General features: G+C 32.3%; 1 protein-coding gene across 1 annotated transcript in view; it reads right to left on the reverse strand.

Moving 5' to 3' along the window:
• Positions 1 to 20624, reverse strand: part of LOC145673507 (A disintegrin and metalloproteinase with thrombospondin motifs adt-1-like) — a 334494-nt gene that overhangs the window by 50686 nt on the left and 263184 nt on the right. Inside the window, exons 8-11 of the mRNA XM_081743275.1 lie at positions 20271 to 20377; positions 14782 to 14936; positions 10740 to 10942; positions 3265 to 3331 (exon numbers count right to left, since the gene is read on the reverse strand). Coding sequence (XP_081599401.1) covers positions 3265 to 3331; positions 10740 to 10942; positions 14782 to 14936; positions 20271 to 20377 — 532 coding nt within the window. The remainder of the gene's footprint in view (positions 1 to 3264; positions 3332 to 10739; positions 10943 to 14781; positions 14937 to 20270; positions 20378 to 20624) is intronic.

Consider the following 20624-nt stretch of genomic DNA (forward strand, 5'->3'; position numbering starts at 1 on the left):
AGGATTTTAAAAAAAAACTACGGAAATTGGAAAGAGATTAAATAGTATTACCGATTCTCTGATTAGAAGATTTACTAAGAGGCTTACACGAAACATATTTATTTCCTAAAAGGTTATGATTAAATCTAATAATGAACCATTTTGTGTAACCGTTCCAAAAAACAAAGATACAATTCTAAAAGAAACAAACAAACAAACAACAAAGATTTTCTACTGCCCGGATTTTGCTTGAATTCTTCCCACTGGTCCAGTGGATAGCGTGCACACTATGTACATAAGATACCGAGTTCAATTCTCGGGGGAAAGCTTAATTTGAATGCATTACGTTAGTTCGAATTCCAGCCCGCAATAACTTTATTATAAAATAATAATAATAATAATAATAATAATAATAATAATAATAATAATAATTCTTTCGGAGATTCATCCATTCAGAGTGAATAGATGGTCCAATCTTTCTATTTTACTAGATTTTTTTGAATCATTGAAAAATCATTTAAATTTCGATTTGGGAGGTGTATTTGGTTCTCAAAATATGAGCTTAAATTAATTTGAAAGAAATCAATATGGAAGGGCAGAGCACATCGCGGTACGAAACGTTAATGGTTGTGACAACCAAGAGTTAGCTACTCACATCTTGTACATCTTTGCTTTAATGAAAATATTCTACAACGATCTAGAAATTAACATTAAAAAATCCAAGGAATAGCTCCTCGAAAACAGAAGATAATTTCTCCTATTAAATGGACGTTATGAATATCTTTGACATTTTAGTCATTTGATCATGCCTTACAGAAATATATTATGTATGCAACAAAGAAACTGGCAACAATTTAATGAGAAAAAGCATCCATTCTGAGGCAGCAAATTGAAGACTTTCGTTCAATAGCGGCTCGTGACTCAAATTCACAGTGCTTCAGAACAAAACATTCAAATTATAACATTCGAACAAGCACTCATTAAAAACACATAAACGAGTTATAAGTGGTTCTCTGAAATATTGAATAATTAATGGAAAATATATATGATTTACTTCAGGATAAATATTATTAATATGTAAATTCTATTCTTCTTTCATCTTTAATGTAAATCTATAATCACACCTTCGTTGAAACCTTAGTGCGTCCTCAACAGCTCATCTTCGGCGAACAGCATTATTTCGTCTTCTGCGATAGAACTTGGAAGGAAAATTTTCATCTTCTTCAAAGATGAGAAGGAACACTCAGTTTCTACCGTCATTATATTTTCAAGAATACCAGTATCATTTAGTAAGATGTATACAAATTATTTCATGAAGCAAAATAAATCCAAACGTAAGTCTGAAGTCACCCCGAATGTAAAGAAGTTGCAATGCCCTAGATTGTTTAAAATAGAAGTTCATTTATTTGAAGGTATTTGAAACCTTTTTCTCTTCATTTTTCTTTCTTGAAAACAAAAATAAATACACGACTCAAAAACTATCATTGTTATTGTGATTTACCGTATGTCACTTGAATAAAACAGCAAAGTATGTTTCAATCACAAATCCGGTCACGTTATTTAATTATTTTGTTCCTTTGACGAGACAACGAAAGGAAATTTATTTTCTTCTAGCATTACATTATTTTGCATTATCTTAAAAGGAACTACACTTTACTTTCACACTATAATCAATTTAGGGTAGTTCACATGAACTAGAGAGTGTGTACAAGCAATATATAGGCTTCGCTGCAAACAATTATAGTTAATAATTAACAACTTCTGTTTAAATAAACCTGCAAAAGAAAACTAGATTATCAATTGTGTCCAAGTCAGTGACTTTTTCATATTTGTCCCCTTCTGTTGGGTTAAAAAAAAATAACTTAAGCGTGGGGTAAGAACTTACTAAACTGTCTTTGTGCAGTATCTTTCGGAGCAAACAACTGAAGTTCGAAAATTAACTTGGAATTAGAAAAACTGAGTGGAAATGTAACATATAAACAAAAAAACATGCACAAATACTTCAAATCAATATATAGTAAGAGTTATAATTTGACCCATTTAATGACGAGACACGAATTCTTACACAGGTAGAATAACTTGAATTTTACATTTTTATTTCATTTTCAATTTCTTGATTTTTTTTTATTTTGTAATAAGTTTGAGTTCAGTGTACATGTCATGTCAACTCTGTGTGTCTTACCTGTATTCAGAATACAGTTAGCGGTTCTATTTCCAGATTCTGTGTGTCTTACCTGTATTCAGAATACAGTTAGCAGTTCTATTTCCAGATTCTGTGTGTCTTACCTGTATTCAGAAAACAGTTAGCAGTTCTATTTCCAGATTCTGTGTGTCTTACCTGTATTCAGAATACAGTTAGCAGTTCTATTTCCAGATTCTGCGTGTCTTACCTGTATTCAGAATACAGTTAGCAGTTCTATTTCCAGATTCTGTGTGTCTTACCTGTATTCAGAATACAGTTAGCAGTTCTATTTCCAGATTCTGCGTGTCTTACCTGTATTCAGAATACAGTTAGCAGTTTTATTTCCAGATTCTAGTCAAATTGCACATTGCGCAAAGACTAGTTTAGAAACGTAGGAAAATTTAATGTAAAGAATTTTGGGTACAAAGAAATGAAGAAATATGTGAACAAAATAAAGAATTAGTACAAAGTAGCAAGGAAATGTAGAAAGTAAGGGAGAAAGAAAAAGCGATAGAGACTCTTGCACCAAAGTTCCCTATTTCCTGCTAAGAATTCTCACACATCTAATGTAGTTTAAATTTGTTCTTATGGAAAGGTACTTGTGGACTGAAATAGGTCTACACTAGACTAGAGGGTTGGTAGGGCAAAGATGATACGTGCATGTACAAACTGACTAGAACTACACTCAACTCCATGTGCGATATAAAGTTACGACATCGTTCCATTTGTTCTCATGTGCGCTTGCTTCTATTGGAAGTAGGTATTCCAGAACCGCAGCCTTAAGAGTTTTTTTTATTGATTTATTTTAACTTTGAAACTATTAATTCGCCAGAATGGCGAATTAATGTAGTCACAAATGTGGTATAATCTAAATAAAGTATCTACCTTACTTGTCAAATCTAACTACAAATGGTGGTTATGAGCTGTGTTTTTCTTGTATTGTTATTTGTCGATTCGATGTAAAATATATATTTTCAAAACGAAAAACTAAATAACTTGATACAAAAGTGTTTACAAATACTTAGAATTTGACAAATCGAAGTTACGGTAATTAGCTAAATGATTTTATTAACTTCTATTACAATTTCAAAGAATGATCTTACCTGAACAGCATTACACGTACGATATCTTCTATCATGACCCTGGCACTGACGTCCACCATTTTCTGGTCTGTAGAAAGCAAATTGTAATTTCACTGTTAAACACTCATACACTGTGTATTGGTACAGTTTTATTAACAGATTCCAAACAGAAGAAAGAGACAAGGAAAATGTTACTCAGAATCTTAGTTGTATGTTATCAGTTAGCTTTAAATTGTAAAGTAATACGTAATCGTTATTTAAAATAATAATAATTGTTATTATTGTTCAACTGAACTTGTAGGTAGTTCCAACTATTTTTTATACCAACAAGACCAAAAGCAGATATCATGATAATTCACCAGAAGTTAGTTTTTTTTTCTTGACAATGTCTAAATGAAATGAAATGAAACTAATTTTTCCAGTTTTACGTCCCTCAGTTATGCCATATAGGCTAAAGGAGACGCTGGTGATGAGAATGAATGTAATGGCGGAATAAAGAAAGTGAAAGGAAACGGAAGAATCTCTCGAAAACCCACGCACATTTGTTTGTCCACCACAAAGCACACTTGGCGCGAACTGGGATCAAGCCAGGGATCCACTTACCAGTGGTGGAAGTTCTACCATTGAGGCATCGCGGTCTCCACCGTCTAATATTTTAGGGATTAAAAGTGGGAATATATACAGACATAATTTTGTTTACTGTGCTGTATAAATGAAGAAGTTAATTTGGAGGGAGGAACACAAATTGAGAAAGCTCAAAACCAAATTCTGTAGGAATATATCTGGAGCAAAGAAAAAAAGACAAAAGAATGAATGCGAATAAGCTAGGCCACGGAGTATCATACGAATTCTTAGGAATAGAATATGCTGAGTTTATTCTTCTTTCTTTACAGATCGCCCTTATACGGTGCATGATGTGAATTTTCATTTCATATTACTTTTATATTGTGGAGATAAAAATGCAAGAAGTGATATTTACAAGAAAAACAACGTAGTATTGTGGTGTATGCGATTTGGCAACACTGTAAACAGTGTAGAAGACAGTAGATAAGAAAGTAGATTAACTGAGGTGTAACTAGCTTAACAAATATTTTACAGTAAATTTACTGTAAATATTTTACAGTATTTTACAGTAATATGCATAAGACGTAAGTAATGAACGATAAAAATATAATACAAATATGGAAACCATAAATTGTAAAATTACCAACACAATCGTATTTGGGGCCGCGGTGGATCAGTGGTACAGCGTTCATCTCTGGTGCTTGGGGTCCCGGGTTCGATCCCAGCCCCCGCCAAGTGAACTTTGTGGTGGACAAACACCGTGCTCGTGGGTTTTCTCGGGGTTCTCCCGTTTCCTCCCACTTTTCTTCATGGGTTGAGTATAGCCCGCTCCCCCCAGTGATTTTTAACGAATCATAGTGATTCTAACGATTCATAGTAGTTCATAATGAATCGGAATCGCATGTTATAAAGATTTAAGATGTAAATCTTGCGGTAAGGAAGCTTTAGTATAAGTAGTAATAGTAGTTAGTAGCAGTAGTAGTAGTAGTGGTAGTTAATAGCAATAGTAGTAGTAGTAGTAGAAACGGGTTAGAAGCCACGCAGGGGTTGGTTGGGTTCTGTTCTTGATATAACTAGTTGTAGCAGTAGTAGTGACTCTTCCAGTTCCGGTGACAAAGAACTGGGGGGAGCGGGCTATACACAAGCCTTCTTCATTCCACCATTTCATTCATTACTCATCATCACCGTCTCCTTTAGCCTAGCTGGCATAGCTGTGGGACGTAAAACTCAAAGATTTCATTTCATTTCATTAACAATCGTATTTTGATTCTCTAAACATACTGTTGCATAGTTACAGTTTCACGTTATACTGTTGCATAGAAAGAGAAAACTCTTTTTCTTTTTCAAATCACTGCAATAAGTTAACAGCAGAAAGACACCGAAAATTCAAAATATGATTCATAAGCGGGATATCAGGAAACAAGGTAATTCATTTTTATAGTATGAGTCCTTCGCGCAATATTGTAATATATACGAAGACATGATAGCACTTTACGTATTACTTATGTATTAGTCTGTATTGCTATTGGACGAATATAGCTATATATTTGGAACTAATATACACTATACAACACATATATTATTCAAACAGAACATTACGTTCCAGAGTGGTAGCCGTCAAAAGTCTTGCTATTTTCGTAGCCGAATAAAAGCCCTATCAAGATGGATTCACACTGATCCAATACAGCTTCCACTTTATTTCAGCAATTATGATCTTCTATCAACTAAATCAAGTACGGCTCCAGTTTTCAGTGAGTGGCTAGTTACAACTATTACAATCATTGTAACAAAAATATTAGACACAGAAAAGACACCTAAAACATCTATTAAGAGAGACTAATGTACAAACTTCATATATTTTAACTTCGTGTAGAACATATCAGATAGATCCACAATTTCATCACAAATAGCTTATATTGAAGTAAATGATACTCTATCTCTCCATTTCTTCCTTATTGTGGTGTAGCCCAAAGATCAGTCTTGTCACCGTTCCTATACGTTCTTTCCAGGACAGATTTCCTAGTTACCGGATAACACAAACTTTGTTCTCTTTGCTAATATATTATCACTGTAACATGTAGGCAGATCATCGTACTATATATACCTTCTTGAAAGACGCACCTGACCAATTTGTCCGATGATGCAATCTTTTGTGCCTAACTATCAATGGCAAGAAAACACAAAGCTCTTTCTTTCAAAACGACATACAAATAAAGTACATTATAATGCTATTTTACTAAATATTCTTATTGAAGGAATATCTAGTCAAAACAATAAAATAAATATTCCTTATTATTCACGCACACTATGATACGGAAATCTCGTCTTGACAGAACAAACCAACGACAAATCTGCTAAAAAGTTTTAACAAGTACAACTTTGGAACTTCTCACCATACTACATGCATATACATTTTTATGTGTGCATTCTCTCATATGGATAGCCAGAATTAAGCACTAGATAAATTTTAAAGCATTTAATATTACTTGAACATGCCTCCGAATAACTCATCACATTTAAGTACCTAAAATGAGCTTTGCGGTAGACAAATACGGTGTATGTGGGTTTTCTCGCTTTCTCCTACTTTCTTTATTCTACTATTTCATTTATTATCATCATCACTGTCTCCCTTACCCTCAGTACGTTAAAATCAAAAAAAGCAAGAAATGAAATATTGAACTATCTCATTCCTACTCGTTTCCTATACAATAGAATGATTTTCCTCATATGTCTGGAATAAATTCAGGAAAAGAACATACAAATTCACGTCTTCTGACTCAATATTTCAAATTGCTAGATACAATTCATCTTGCAACAGCTGATGATAACCTATCAATCTATTATTACTACTGCAACATCTGTTCATAGTCAGCTTCTAATAATACACATTACATCATTCATATACATCAATTGAGCAATTTTTACCATATATTTATCTACTATTGCACTATTTGCTATTACACATGTACTATTTAGTGAATTAACAAAACACACACAATAATCGTTGATAAGATCCGAGTCAGCTCAGAACAGAAGGTAAATCCTATTTTTCTTATTAATCTTTGCCGTTATTGTAATATGAAAGTACATTATTAATAATAATAATAATATAAAACTGAAAATGTGAATATACGAAAAGTTAATATAAAACTGGGAAGAAAAAAAATAATACAATGAAAATTTAAAATTAGACACGCTAAAGTTTGTAGCAACTTTTACATCTATTCCTCTAGACTCATGTCTAATCATAAGCTTCATAGCATAGTTATATTTTTGCACATATTATTCCCATTTGTAAATCTATTGATAATATCTCACTTAGTCCTTTCATATGTTCATGTTATATCAAATAATTTTATTGCTGTTTTGCAAAAGAAAGGGAGAAACTCTTCACTGACTAGATTTGAATAATATTCAAAAAGAAAAAAATATCTAGTCACTAAACTTGCTAGACAATTTCAAAAAAATAAGATAAAATATCCAATCATATCACCCTTAAAAAACATTTTGATAGCATATTTGCCTGCAGATACGCCCTTAAGAAATTTCAACCGCCTTAATAATAAATTAGCAATTAGGTTCTTTTTATGAAGGATCTTCTACCCTTTTATATGAAGTACGTTTTACTAGCACTCACCTATAACAGAACTATTTGTTTAGAACGACCTACAAAATGTTCGTAATATGCACAAAATTACGCAAGCGATCTGTCTGAATTTGATCTGTCCACTTGCTGAACTTTTAATTATGGTGAAAAAGAAAACTTAGAGCAAGAATGTATTTACAAGCTTAAATATATTTAATTTCTGCGATTGCTGAAAGTACAGCGCGCATATACTTGACCAAATCTACAACAGAATTAGTAATTCTCTCTGTAGCGAAATAATTAATAGTTCTATATTGTTTGCATAAAAGGTGCTTTTCTGTTTCGAAAACATGACAATAGGAAGTCTTTGATTTTGTACCTACCTACTTGAAGAGCAATAGAACTGTCATTTTAATGTACCTAGGTATATTAAAAAATCAAAATAGTACTACCAGGTTTACTGGAACGTTCTGTTCGTTTTTGCTCCAGTCAAATCTATTCCCTTCTACACATTAATAATTTCTGTATTAATATCATACATTATATATTTTTATTGTATGAATACTGAATGATTTTAGGAATGATAACTGATTCTTTCTCTACAATTCTTACAGGATCTGTGATCCTAAAAGATGTCTGTAGATAGAGTTCATCTGCGTCACTGAGTATTGTGAGTTCCAGCAGGGATGTCATTAAATCTTTGTGTGTTGTGTTTGGAGAGGGAGCAGTATTTGGCCGTACATGTAGAAGTTGGATCGAGAAATTCAACGATGATATCAATCAATTCTGACAAATACTACCTTCAGCTGGAAGTCTTGAATGCCAAACGCAACAAAAAACGGTGAGTTATAGCGAAAAAAAAAGAAAAAAAAAAAAGGTCATTCTGTTGCATCATAAGCAAGACCGAAAGTTCATTTAACAACTCAGCAGAAAATAGTGGAGCTTCGTTGGGAAGATTGAAGTCACCCATGATATTAAGATGATATTAGGTTGTCTAAAAAGTACCGAGTCTTTGGAGTCAAAATTGAAAAAAACATTTCTTATGAGTTTAAGGTATTAATATGATATCATATATGCATTATTTTGTTCGATGACCTATTATTTTTGATTGACAGAAAAGACTCGAATTTCTGCAGCTTTCTCTATTGCCATTATTAAAATAAATGCAGTAATAATAATAATAATAATGATATGGTAAGAAGTGATAAAAATGGAAAATGCATGGAAGTAAGGAAAACATGCTCAACCATTCATTTTAATACCCAGGTTAGATGATCCCGTTTATTGCTGTTTGTTTCATGCGTATTGTGTAAAACTCTCATCCTAGGACAGGGGTCTTCAACCCGCGGCTCACTAAAATATTACCTGTAATCATGATAAGTTACATTTCATGACCTTCTTCCGTTTAGGAGAAACTGGTAAGAGAGAAATGATAAATTTTTGAATTATTATGAATCTTGCCGGGCCACATATTTCCATTCTGTACATTATTTGAGGTATACTGTCTGGAGGAAGAGCAGAACCTTGGTTCGTTCCAGTCAATTCCTGATAACAGGATAGTTCAAGTTTGGCTTGTTCTCTTAAATATATTTCCTTATGATGCGAAAACTGGATTTACACCGTTGTACTTTTAAAAACCGACCACCTTATGTTTAAAATTGAAATACAAAGGAGGACCTAGCTATGATTTTAACTTTTTCCAGACAATTCTGCCACATAATTATATTCCCCCTTTCTTATTGTTTCCATTTTTAGAAGTACAAGGCCGTAAATTCCATTTCCGCATTAATAGTAACTGTATCCAAACCAAAAGAAAAAAAAAACTTTAAGTACCTGTAGTCAGGAATTGACTGGAACGAGCCAATGATCTCTCCTTTCCCCCGGACAGTAATACTTCAAACAACAAAACATGCAATCACAGAGTTCTCACTGATTGTAAAAATGACAATTTGTGTATGTGTGTGTGAGTGGAGAAATTATTTTTAGTTTGGCATGAAAAAGTTTCATTATGCTTGTTTCCTATGTTAGATGTACAATAATTAATAATTTAAAATTTGATATAGTTTCTGTTGTTGCAAGAAATATACAATTTGTGTGTGAGCTTTCAACTTGTCAATCTGCATTTACGTTGTCTGAAAAAAAAGAGTAGTAAATGTATGACAAATATTGATATGTTAGTAAAGAAAAAATCAACCTCAATGTTCTCACTGAAAATACAAATAACTTTTTGGAAAAATAATTTTTAGTTAGAAAAAGTTTAACTATATTTCTTTCTTATATATTATTATAATAATTAATAATTTAGAAAAATTTTACACTGTTCGGTTCAACTGTTACGAGTAATTTACGATTTGCAATTGAACTTTCTACTTGTCAATACTTATCAATTTGCATTTATGTTTAATGTGAAAAAACAAGCAGTATTTTTTATTACTGAATATATATATATATATTGACTGGACTTGACCGGAACCGTGCGACCCGGCAGTCTTTTATGAATATGAAAATGGCCCGCCACACGAAAAAGGTTGAAGACCACTGTCCTATAGAATCAACACTTTCAATATCTATATAAATGAAAATGAAAGTGATTATGTGTTTGTGACTTAATAATCCTTGAACCACCCGACCGATCTCGATCAAATTTTCAACATAGATGAGGTTCGGGCCTGAGATGGTATTTATCTATTCATTTTGACGATAGAACTTAGGGGAGGAGGTAAGAAGGGGAGATATATAAAAATAAACAAACCTTAATAACTCTTGAACCACCCGACCGATCTCGACCAAATATTCAACGTAGATTAAGTTGAAACATTAGATTATTTTTGTCATATCACTTTGACGATGTAACTTAAAGGAGGAGAAAGACATTTACAAATGATCGAAAATGACCGATATTAGTGTCGAATCTATAGTTTTTGAGGGCGCTGAATGAACAGTGACACTTCTGATGCCATTTAAATCTAAATTGAGTCCCTCAAAAATTTTAGGAGGGTGTATATATAATCAAAATGACCAATATCAGTGTGGAATTCATACTTTTCGGGGTCGCTGAGATAAACAATGACACTTCCGATGTCATTTAAATTCAAATTCAGCCCCGCAACTTGGGGAAGAAGAAATGTATATATATATATATATATATATAAATATATAAATGATCGAAAATGACCGATATAGAGAGCGCTTCAGTACTAGTAAAAAGTGCTTGACTAACGGAACATATTATTAATTTTTCTCACTTTAACTCAGTGAAGCAGTTAATTGACGCTAATTCTAAATATAAAGTAATTTAAAAGATTTTCTTTGTATAGATTGACTAAGAAAATGCGTAATTAATTACCTAGGTTTATTGCATCGTCGAGAAGAGACCATGATTCCAGTGCTTCCTGAAGAAAGACTACCATCTAATCCATAGAGACATCCTGAAGCACACTCTGAGAAGGGAGTCCACTCACTCCAGCCTCCATCAATGCGTTGATTTGGTGCGTAGCCTGCCTGCAGGGCTGACAGCCCACGAGTAATACATCGACCGCTACGACACCACTGCCAAAGACAATAAAACCCACTTTACTTAGGATAGCTCTTTGTGAGATTAACAACTTAGCTCAATGCTATATATTAACTTAGAATTCGGTTGAGATAAATCAGGATTGAATAGACTAGGTAATAATAAAATATATATTAAATGTTTTAAAGAATTACTGGTATTATTTAAATATAACATTTTGAATTACCGTGACATAAGTTATAAGTTACTAAATATTATTTCCCACTTTGCCTAGGCATACATATTGTTAACATTTTTTTTTTTTTTTTTTTAATTTTTAAATTGAAATTTTAATGTGGTTTTATTTAATGTAGAGCAGTCGGAGTAATTTTAGGTTGATAACATTAGCTTAAGCTATATTTTAATGTAGAAAATACCTACTTAAATGTGCTACTCGCTAGAGGGTTATAAATAAAGCATTAATAGGGAATTTTACCACTGTTTTGGGACAGCAAAACAGAACTGTGTGTGTAAAATAGAAACACAATTGAAGTTATTTAACATGTATATTATTTTACTTTTATTGTGTATATGTGTATGTTTGTGTAGCTGATATATGTTATGTTATTTTAGAGTGACTGACATTTTTTTAGACTACAAGAGGAAACGTTAACTTGTTTGTACCTTAAGTAGATAATGATGCTGTTTAAACTTTGGAAGTAAACCACAAGCGGCGAACAGATACTTTTAATGTACACGTTTAGTCTATTTGAAGAACTTGTGAATGTGCTGTTTTTGGTCCTATGACTGCTTTACCTTCTCACTTTTTGACTTTCTGTGACTTTGTTTTAATGCTTATTTTTGGCCCCTACAACGAAGTAAACTGAAGTATTTATACAACAAAAGTTCTTATATTGCAGCTTGTGGTTTTTAAAATTTGGGTTGAGATTATACATGTGCGTATGAGATTTTTTGAAGAAATTTTAATTAAACAATACTTTCTTAAGATTGAACATCAAGTCATCACTTAAAACTTAACATAACTTACATCACGCTGTTTGATAAAACGCGTGTGTGTGTTAACATTAAAACATACAATTATAAAATGCTTACATTAACAGAAATTATTTTAGAAGAAACTTACAGCATTAGCTACACTTACAGACTGTTTTATGGAAGTGAAATATCAACAGAAATAAACTTTGTTAATTTTTAAGAATTGAGCGCTTGAGAGTGAGAAGGGGCTATGCCACAAACAGATAGTTTTGAGAAAAATGAAGATTTATTAGATTAAGTACAAAATGCATAACGTATGGTTATTGTTATTGGGCAATGGCTTATTTGTCATCGAATATCAACAGGTTAATTGGAAAAATTGTTAGCAGCACCAACAGGAACTGTATCTACATCAAAATTTCAGGTTGTATGGCATAGCTCCTTCTCACTCTCAGGCACTCAATTAAGAATTAACATGCAAATGTCTCTATTATTAATTATTTTTAATAAAATGAGATGAAATTATTAAGACTTTTAAACAATACTGACGAGATGTCCTCTTTTACTGGCACGGACATCTTTAGGCATTGACAAGTCGGATAATTGCGCAGAGCAACCTCATTCCAGCAATCTTATATTGATCTATGTACTCTAACCAGTGCTTGTTTTTATTATATAAATTTATGTTGATTGACGATTAATATTCGTAACAACCCATAGTGTACCATCCTCTCTATTCAGTATATCAATTAACTTTCATATATGAGTGACACATTTGTATAATTTTGCTGCTTATGTACTATTGGTCAATTTCTTTGTAAGTTTAATCCTCTCTCTATATAAATACTTTTTATAGATTTATTTTTGTAAGTTCTACCCTTGTTGGGTTTTATGTAATTTAGCAGATTTTCTGTTTGAGTTAGTTATATTTCAGCACAGCACTTGGTAACATTGAAAAGAAGTAAGGTGAAAGCTTTGATGGTGGTATGCAAGGACTTGCAGTGGGACTGAGTGTTTTATGTATAGTCGAAGCAAAGTGTAACTCTATTTAAAGTAATTACAGTCCACATTTTATATAATAACTTGTGCCATTAATAACCTAAAACCATAATGAGACAGCTCTACAGGCTAAGAAAGACGATGAGAAATGAACAATGATAATAAAATGAATGGTGAAAAGCCAATTCATGATTCAAACACGTGATAGGCAACTATTGGCTGTGTTTACAGGCTTAAACCATTCGACCATGTCAACCGGCTGTTTAAACATTATCAAAAGATTTCTGGTTAACAGTTTACATAATTTTGAAAATAGATAGGCAGGTAGAGTCAAGACAGTGCTTTGTTCAGAATCTTTTGTCGTTAATAAGGAACAATACAGAAAGAGAATAACACCTAAAAAGAACAGAATAACATATCGTAGAGAAAATTACATATATTTTGTTAAAGCTACTATTTTAACGGAATCTTTGAGCTTTAGGAGAAGGATTATCTGTTAATACATCAAATACTGATTACAATTCTGTGATAAGAACCAAAGGATGATTCCATTGCACCTAGCATCTTTGAATAGAGGTATGAGTGGATTTCAAAGTTATGGAGTTGTTCTCTGACTTTGCACATATCCCAGACAAATGTGGGAAGCAGATGCGAGCATGGCGATTTAATTTTAATGAATGTTAATCTAATTTTAATTAATAATTCCATCATTTATCCTGAAATTATATTAATATTATTTCAGGTATCTGAAAGTCTGAAACGATGCATGAATCCCTCCTATATTTTATGAGATTTTTGAAATTATCTAAGCAGTGCTTCGGCTCAGAAAATATTTTTGTTGTTACTCAATAATACTTTACACATCTGAATGTGATTAATATTGCAAATTATTTCTGGTTATTAAATGCTACGTTTAAACTAAAACATCAGACGAAGATTAAGTTTGTTAGCTTTGAAAATATGGAAACAATTAATGTTAAATTATTTAGTGTTCGTAATTTACAAAATATGTCCCTCTGTTTACTGTAATGCCTAATCACATATACTTAGCATTATCAAATAAGGAAGTATTACTTAATAATGTATTAATAGGATACGGATAATATCGACAGAATTCATAATTTGTGTTTTTAATGAAGCTTCAATATTACTTTAAACAAAAGGTCTGAAAGATCTATGAATTGTAAATCTTTGGAAACATTCAAAGTACAGAGTATACCAAAAATTTATTTGAACATTGACCAAATGACATATGGCTCATATATGTTAAAAAAACTAAAATAAAATATAACAAAGATATTAATACTATTATTATATTTCAGATATACATATTATTTTGGTCGACTAAAGAAACGGATAATATGTAAAAGTGATTTAAAAAAGACTAGAGAATTCGAAATTGGGAATGAAAGAGAATGAAGAAAATTAGATGGGTAAAGTGGAAAATAAGCATAAAATGTTGAGAATAAGGAATTTGAAGAAAATGCTGGGGAAAATATGAAAGAACACTGAATATAATATCCATAATATTGAAGATAATTAAAGAGAGAAACAGGAATTGATAAAAATACTGTAAAGAGAAGTGAAAAATGTACTAGAATGCAATGGAAGGAAGACAGGAGAACTGAAAGAAGAGCACACATAATGAAGGGGTTAAGAGGGTTAATTCGTAAGTCAAAATAACGGAAGTATCAAGAAATGATAATACATGTTAAGTTTCATATAATAGAATATATATATATATATATATATATATATATATATATATATATATATATATAGATATAGATAGATAGATAGATAGATATAGATAGATATAGATAGATAGATACATATTTCAAACATTGTCTCTTTTCTTTTCCACCCAATTAACTAGAACTATACATCAATATAATATTACCATTCCAGAACCACAATAAGTTCCCTCCAGGGCAGGGTGAGAAGTCCATGTGACGCTGTTCTTCAAGGTATCTCTTCTGCAATGCAAGTCTCGACATACATCATCTAACGGTTGTTGTGGAGCATGATAACTACCTCGTCCGTATTTTAAAAGACCTGCAAAATAAATAGAAGAATATTAAAATATATATATAGTAAATATATCTTTCAAAGTTTATTACGAATGACCTATTCTTTCAGAAGTTGGTTATGACTTAAGGTACATTTATTGAAAAATATTATATATGTGTTTCAGAATATTAAAAATTATTAGTAGAAACACAATTCCGTTGATTGTTCTGTAAGATTTTCATTGATCGCTTTTGTCTATTTAGATTCAAGTTCTTTGTCTATTTACCTAAACACGTTAAATGTGTCAGCTGAACTACTGAAAACAATCTTCTATCGTAACCGTTTATGTTCAGTTTATTCCCAGACCAAACTGCAGATATAGCAAGATTTTTGGGGAATCATCAAAGCTTGTCGAAAACATTAAAGTTTTGAATTTTGTAACTTTTAGCCCTGAAATGTATACGAAAATGAAAATGACTGTAGAAATGAAAATTAGACATAATTGTACAGGTTTGATTTTGACAAATAAAAATCCATTAAAATTTATTATGATTTTTACTTTCAAATGATAGAAAAAAAGTGATCGTGGAAAGTATAGCTATCAAGATTTTAACGAATTTGCACATTTCAAGGCCCTTATGTACCGAAAAAAGGCTGTTGGATGTGTGTCTGTCCGTTCGTGCCGATTTAAAGACAGTGGCGGCTAGTGTCTATATGAAGTGGTAGTGCCAAAATTGTACAGGGTAAAAAAAAAATGGATATTCATAAAAAATAACATGGAAAAGGCAAAAATTATACTACACTACAGCTATATTACGCTAAATTTATTAAAAACATAAAGCTGAAAGAAAGTTTTTAACTTTCAACATATTTATTCTAAATTTTAAACTTGAGGTTTTTAAAGGTTCTCAAGGGGCGTTTTTCGAATTTTCTTCCTATCCTCAAAACTAAAGGTACTTTACTGAAGGATAAAAATCAAAATTTGCTATTTTCTTGGAAACGACTGTAACGATGTTCATATTTCATAAATACATGTTTCATTTACAACCCTATAACATGGTATAAATCGTTTTGTAGGAAAATCGTGAAATTGTAGTTTATTCTTGGGATGAGTTTTACTTGGGCAATTTTCTGAAAAACGACTATAGCAATTCCCTTCAAATTTTGCAAATAAATGTTTCATTCATAACATAACAATATAGTATAGCTCCTGATAAAATCTACAAAAGGTAGTTCGTTCTTGGAGATGAGTTTTTTTTCGGACGATTTTCCTAAAACGGGCTCAGGCGATTTTGTTCATATTTCATGAATACATCTTTTAATAATAACCCGATAATATTCATTCGTCCTGAAAAACATCAACAAGGAATGGTTCATTCATAGGGTTAAGTTTTTTGCTCAAAGGGTAATTTGATCAAAAATGACAGATGATTTTCTTTATATTTCATAAATAAATGTTTAATTAGTAACTTGATAATATGACATAATTCAATAGTCCTTAAAAAGAATTCACATGAGGTAGCTTACTCTTGGGGAAGCCAGATTTTCTCAGAAAGGACTCAGGCGAATTTATTCAAGTTTCATAAATAATTGATAATATTGCCTAACTCATTTTTCTAATAAAAAAAAATGCTATTTTGATTTTATTTCATCAGCAACTCTATATTGTCGCGCAAGTCAAATAACCCTAATATAGGCACAAGTAATTTCTCATTGAAAGAAGTCCACAAACAGTAGTTTACTTTTGGAGCATATTTTTCTTTGAACAAAGTTTCCCGAAAACATAATTTTGTTCGTATTTCACAAATAAATGATTCGGTAATTACTGCAGCATAACATGAATTAGTCTAAGAAATTGGAGCGAAAAAGTTTAGTGAGGTAACACGTACTTTTTATTTGATGATACTGTTCCATCATTGTCTAAGCAACCTTTATTTAAATTTAAAGTTGGACCTTTTTTACCTGATGTAAAACGATTCCAAGACACTTCTTCCTAAGAAGGATAAAGATTTGAGCAAAACATTTAGTTCTGTAATGTTTTGAAAAAACATGTAAAATAAAAAAAAAAATATACTTTAAGTAAATAAAAAAGTGTATGTGTAAAATATACTTTAAGTAAATATATTTCAGCTGTTTATTACGACGTAAGAGAAGATAATTTCGGAGCGAACTTAATTGAAAATCTGAGTTGCAAATATCTTATGCACACACACAAACAAGAAGTTCTAGGAAATTGTTGCTTATGGATTCCGCTGGGAATAATGTAGGTGTGTGTAAAGTAGCACGGTTTCATTTATTAAGTACGTATTGAAGTATTGTAAGTAATTTGTAGGTATGAGTACGCGCATTCTGTGGAGTGAATGAGCACAATACATAGTACGTAACTGTACTCAGTTTCTTATCTGCGTATGCTTGTGATGTCCAGAATTTGTCTGCATTGCGCAATATGTAGGAATCAAGTACGCGTATATAAAATAATCTTATCAGATAGAGTTTTCGGGCTTATTTCGTATCTGAGCAAGTTAGATTATTGGTTTTAGTGCTTTAGAACTTGCATGTTCTACATGCTACTTTCAGAGTAGGGTTGTCATTCTCTCTACTAAAGCCGGGTTCGAAATACATTCTGTGGGTCTACGAGCAATTGAAGTAAATTTACAGGCTTAAATGTTAAACTGCCCATAATTAAATAGCTCTGCCATTTTGATTTGTGTAGTATTTATTTGTTATTAGTTATTTAGAAGGAATTTTATTGTAACGAAAGATTATAGGTTTGAATTGTTTTCAATGTTGCACCTGTATTATCGCGCGACATCAACGCTATTTTCATTTAATTTGGCAGAGCACTGGATGAAACTTAAAATGGTGAAAATAAATTTTCTGTTTAGAAATCTGTAATACTAACACTTCATACGAAGTCGCTACGCGAGTCAGTAATGAGTGTTCTGTGAAATGAAAGTTTTATGATTAGATAGAAACTAAATGTCCACAGAATTTGTGCGGAATATTTGTTTATATGAACCTGAAGAAAAATACTTGTCCAGATATCCATAAACGGTCCACCTTTTTGAGGCAGCAAGGAGCCATGTCTCTCTCGTATATATATAGGAGTGTGTTATCATTGTTTTATGGTATTTTGATTTGTACCTTTAATGAGTAGTAATGATAGTGTCAGTTACTGTTAGAGGTTATAAGTGCAACGTGGTAATAACATGCAAAATTCTTCAGTTTCAAATTTGTATTCCCAATTAACACAAATGCGCTGGTCTCTGGGCTTTCCTTCAGGTTAATTTGGCAAGCCTGACTTTGAGAGACTTGTGCTTGAAACGTATTAATCACTATCGTCATTATTATCTGTATGTTGCGTTATGAACAATCCTTCTTCTATCCGTTTTTTGTATAGTAGAGAGAAATTCATAAATTTCTCCCGCAACAAAGATACCATGTTTTGTCTCATTGCACTACTTTCTATTAACGCCTGTTTTCCATTAATGTTTGGCTCTCGTCGGCCATTGCAACGATAAGTCATTCGATTCCTTGGCACTCTCCAAAGAACATAACTTAAGCAAACATCATATGTGCTGATCTGTTGTACATAGTTCTTTCAGTCTCTCATGGAGTTCACGTAGCAACCTTGGGTGATGTATTGGTTCCTTCTCTTTGAAGTAGGAATATTATTCGGTGACTATTATCTAATGTTGCTAACGACAGGTAAATGCACTACGTCTATCACAAAAGGGAGAACAAAAATAAATGATAGTTCACTGTCGCATTTCAGAACAAGCAATTCAAACAACTATTGATAAGATATACTATTGAGTCCTCAGAAAATCCCTATTTTTATCTTCTGAATATTCTATAAATCACGCTTTGGTACGTTGTAGTATTGTACTTTTTATTTTTTTTATTTATTATTATTAATCTTGGCAACACTTTCTGCTGCTGCTGGCAGCAGTGGCGGATTCAGGATATAAGCAAGGGAGGGATTAAACCATAGTTTGCAGATTTATCCAGTTTAAAGCAGGATTGAAGCCCATTTTATCCAGTGTATACCTGAGCGTCAAGGGATGGTGGCTATAGTTCCTATAGCACCCCCCCCCCCCTTTGAATCCGCGTTTGGCTGGCAGAAATTTGTTTTGTGTACTACACTATCACAGTCCAGGCTAAAATTCCTTCCTGCTATCAGTAAAGCATTTATTTTTGATTGCTGAATGTTCCTGACTGGACCACCAACATTTCCTTGAACTAACAAAAGTAAAAGCCACTTCCAATTCAGTCATTCGATTACAAGTTTTGGCAGGTTTTCCTCTATCAGTAGGAAATTTCAGCAACAAAAGAATTTTTTTCAATACCACGTAACTTTGATGTTGATTACCATTTTAAACTAGAAACATAATGAGTGTATTATGTTTCTATTTTAAAATGGAAAGCAACATGAAAGTAATATGTTTTAAGTAAATTTCTTCACTACCTTAAACTGAGAAATTTCTAACAAATTGTTTAATCTCTGAAGCATACCCTCAAAACAAATGTTTAAAGGCACTTCTTCCCAAACTTCTCTTCGTATCTTCATTTGATTGATGGAAGCATAAACGAATAAAAATGTGAAGAGATTCTTACGTGAAAATTATACAGATACTGGTAAAAATTAGGGAATTTGTTTCTCGGCACGATCTGATGACGTTCAGTCTGTCACGATATTAAACAAATTTGTTCAAGGTTATATAATTGTGATATTTGTTGAGTTACTAAATTTCCATGAATTTAATCACATTAAAACTCTCTGGAACCCATTTGAACAACATTCCTTTCATGATTGCAAAATCCTGGTGGGGATACTCGGTCGAAAAAGTGCAAAAGCTTTTTCAGTCCAGCCATCCTGAGTGAAGTTTGTCTGGGTTATCCTCATTTACATCAGGCAAATGCCGGGATAGTACCTAACGCTCAAACCTCAGGCCACTTTCTTCCTTCCTTTTCCTCGGATAGTGTGATAGCCGAGGGAGTCATGCATGCCGAAAGCCCAGAAATCTAATTCTAATTCTAATGCTAATGATTGTATAAATAAGAAAAACTCTACACGCTTCTAATCAAATTATGATAGATTACTAACCGATTTAAAATAGAGAGTACTATTGATTGCATATTAAATAGAACTGACTAAGCTACTGACATATGTTTCACCATTGTCACATTTCTTCTCACTTAAAATAATTTAATATAAACACAAAATAAATTGTTCATATATATTGTTGTATTTTGTTCTTACTTTGATTCCTTAGGTTGCACAATACTATATATGAGAATGGTGTGTAAGATTAGAGCAATCCCAGACTTTAAAAGATTGTATTTCCCCCTCGTGTCTTTTATTTCTAATAAACTTACATTGTACATCGGCATCGAATCTCTCTCCTGGCAATCTTCCTTCTCGTTCATGGTCGTACTTCGGCAGAGGAACACTATGATCCAACAGACAGCGGGATTGCGGTGTTCTGAAATCAATACAACACCAGCAATTTACATAAATTTATATACTTATTTACCATAGTGTATTGTCTTATATCTACTTTACAGTATACAAGAGAATTTATTGGCGGCCGCGTTTGCTCAGTGGTGGAACGCTCACTTCCGGCAGAGGGGGCACTGGCACGACCACAATTCCCACCATGTGGGTTTTTTGGTGGACAAGCACCGAGTGTGTGGGATCTCTCGGAATTCTCTCGTTTTTCTCCCAGTTTC

The sequence above is a fragment of the Thermobia domestica genome, chromosome 16 (assembly GCF_964235325.1).
Source record: "Thermobia domestica chromosome 16, izTheDome1.hap1.1, whole genome shotgun sequence".
Classification (NCBI taxonomy): domain Eukaryota; kingdom Metazoa; phylum Arthropoda; class Insecta; order Zygentoma; family Lepismatidae; genus Thermobia; species Thermobia domestica.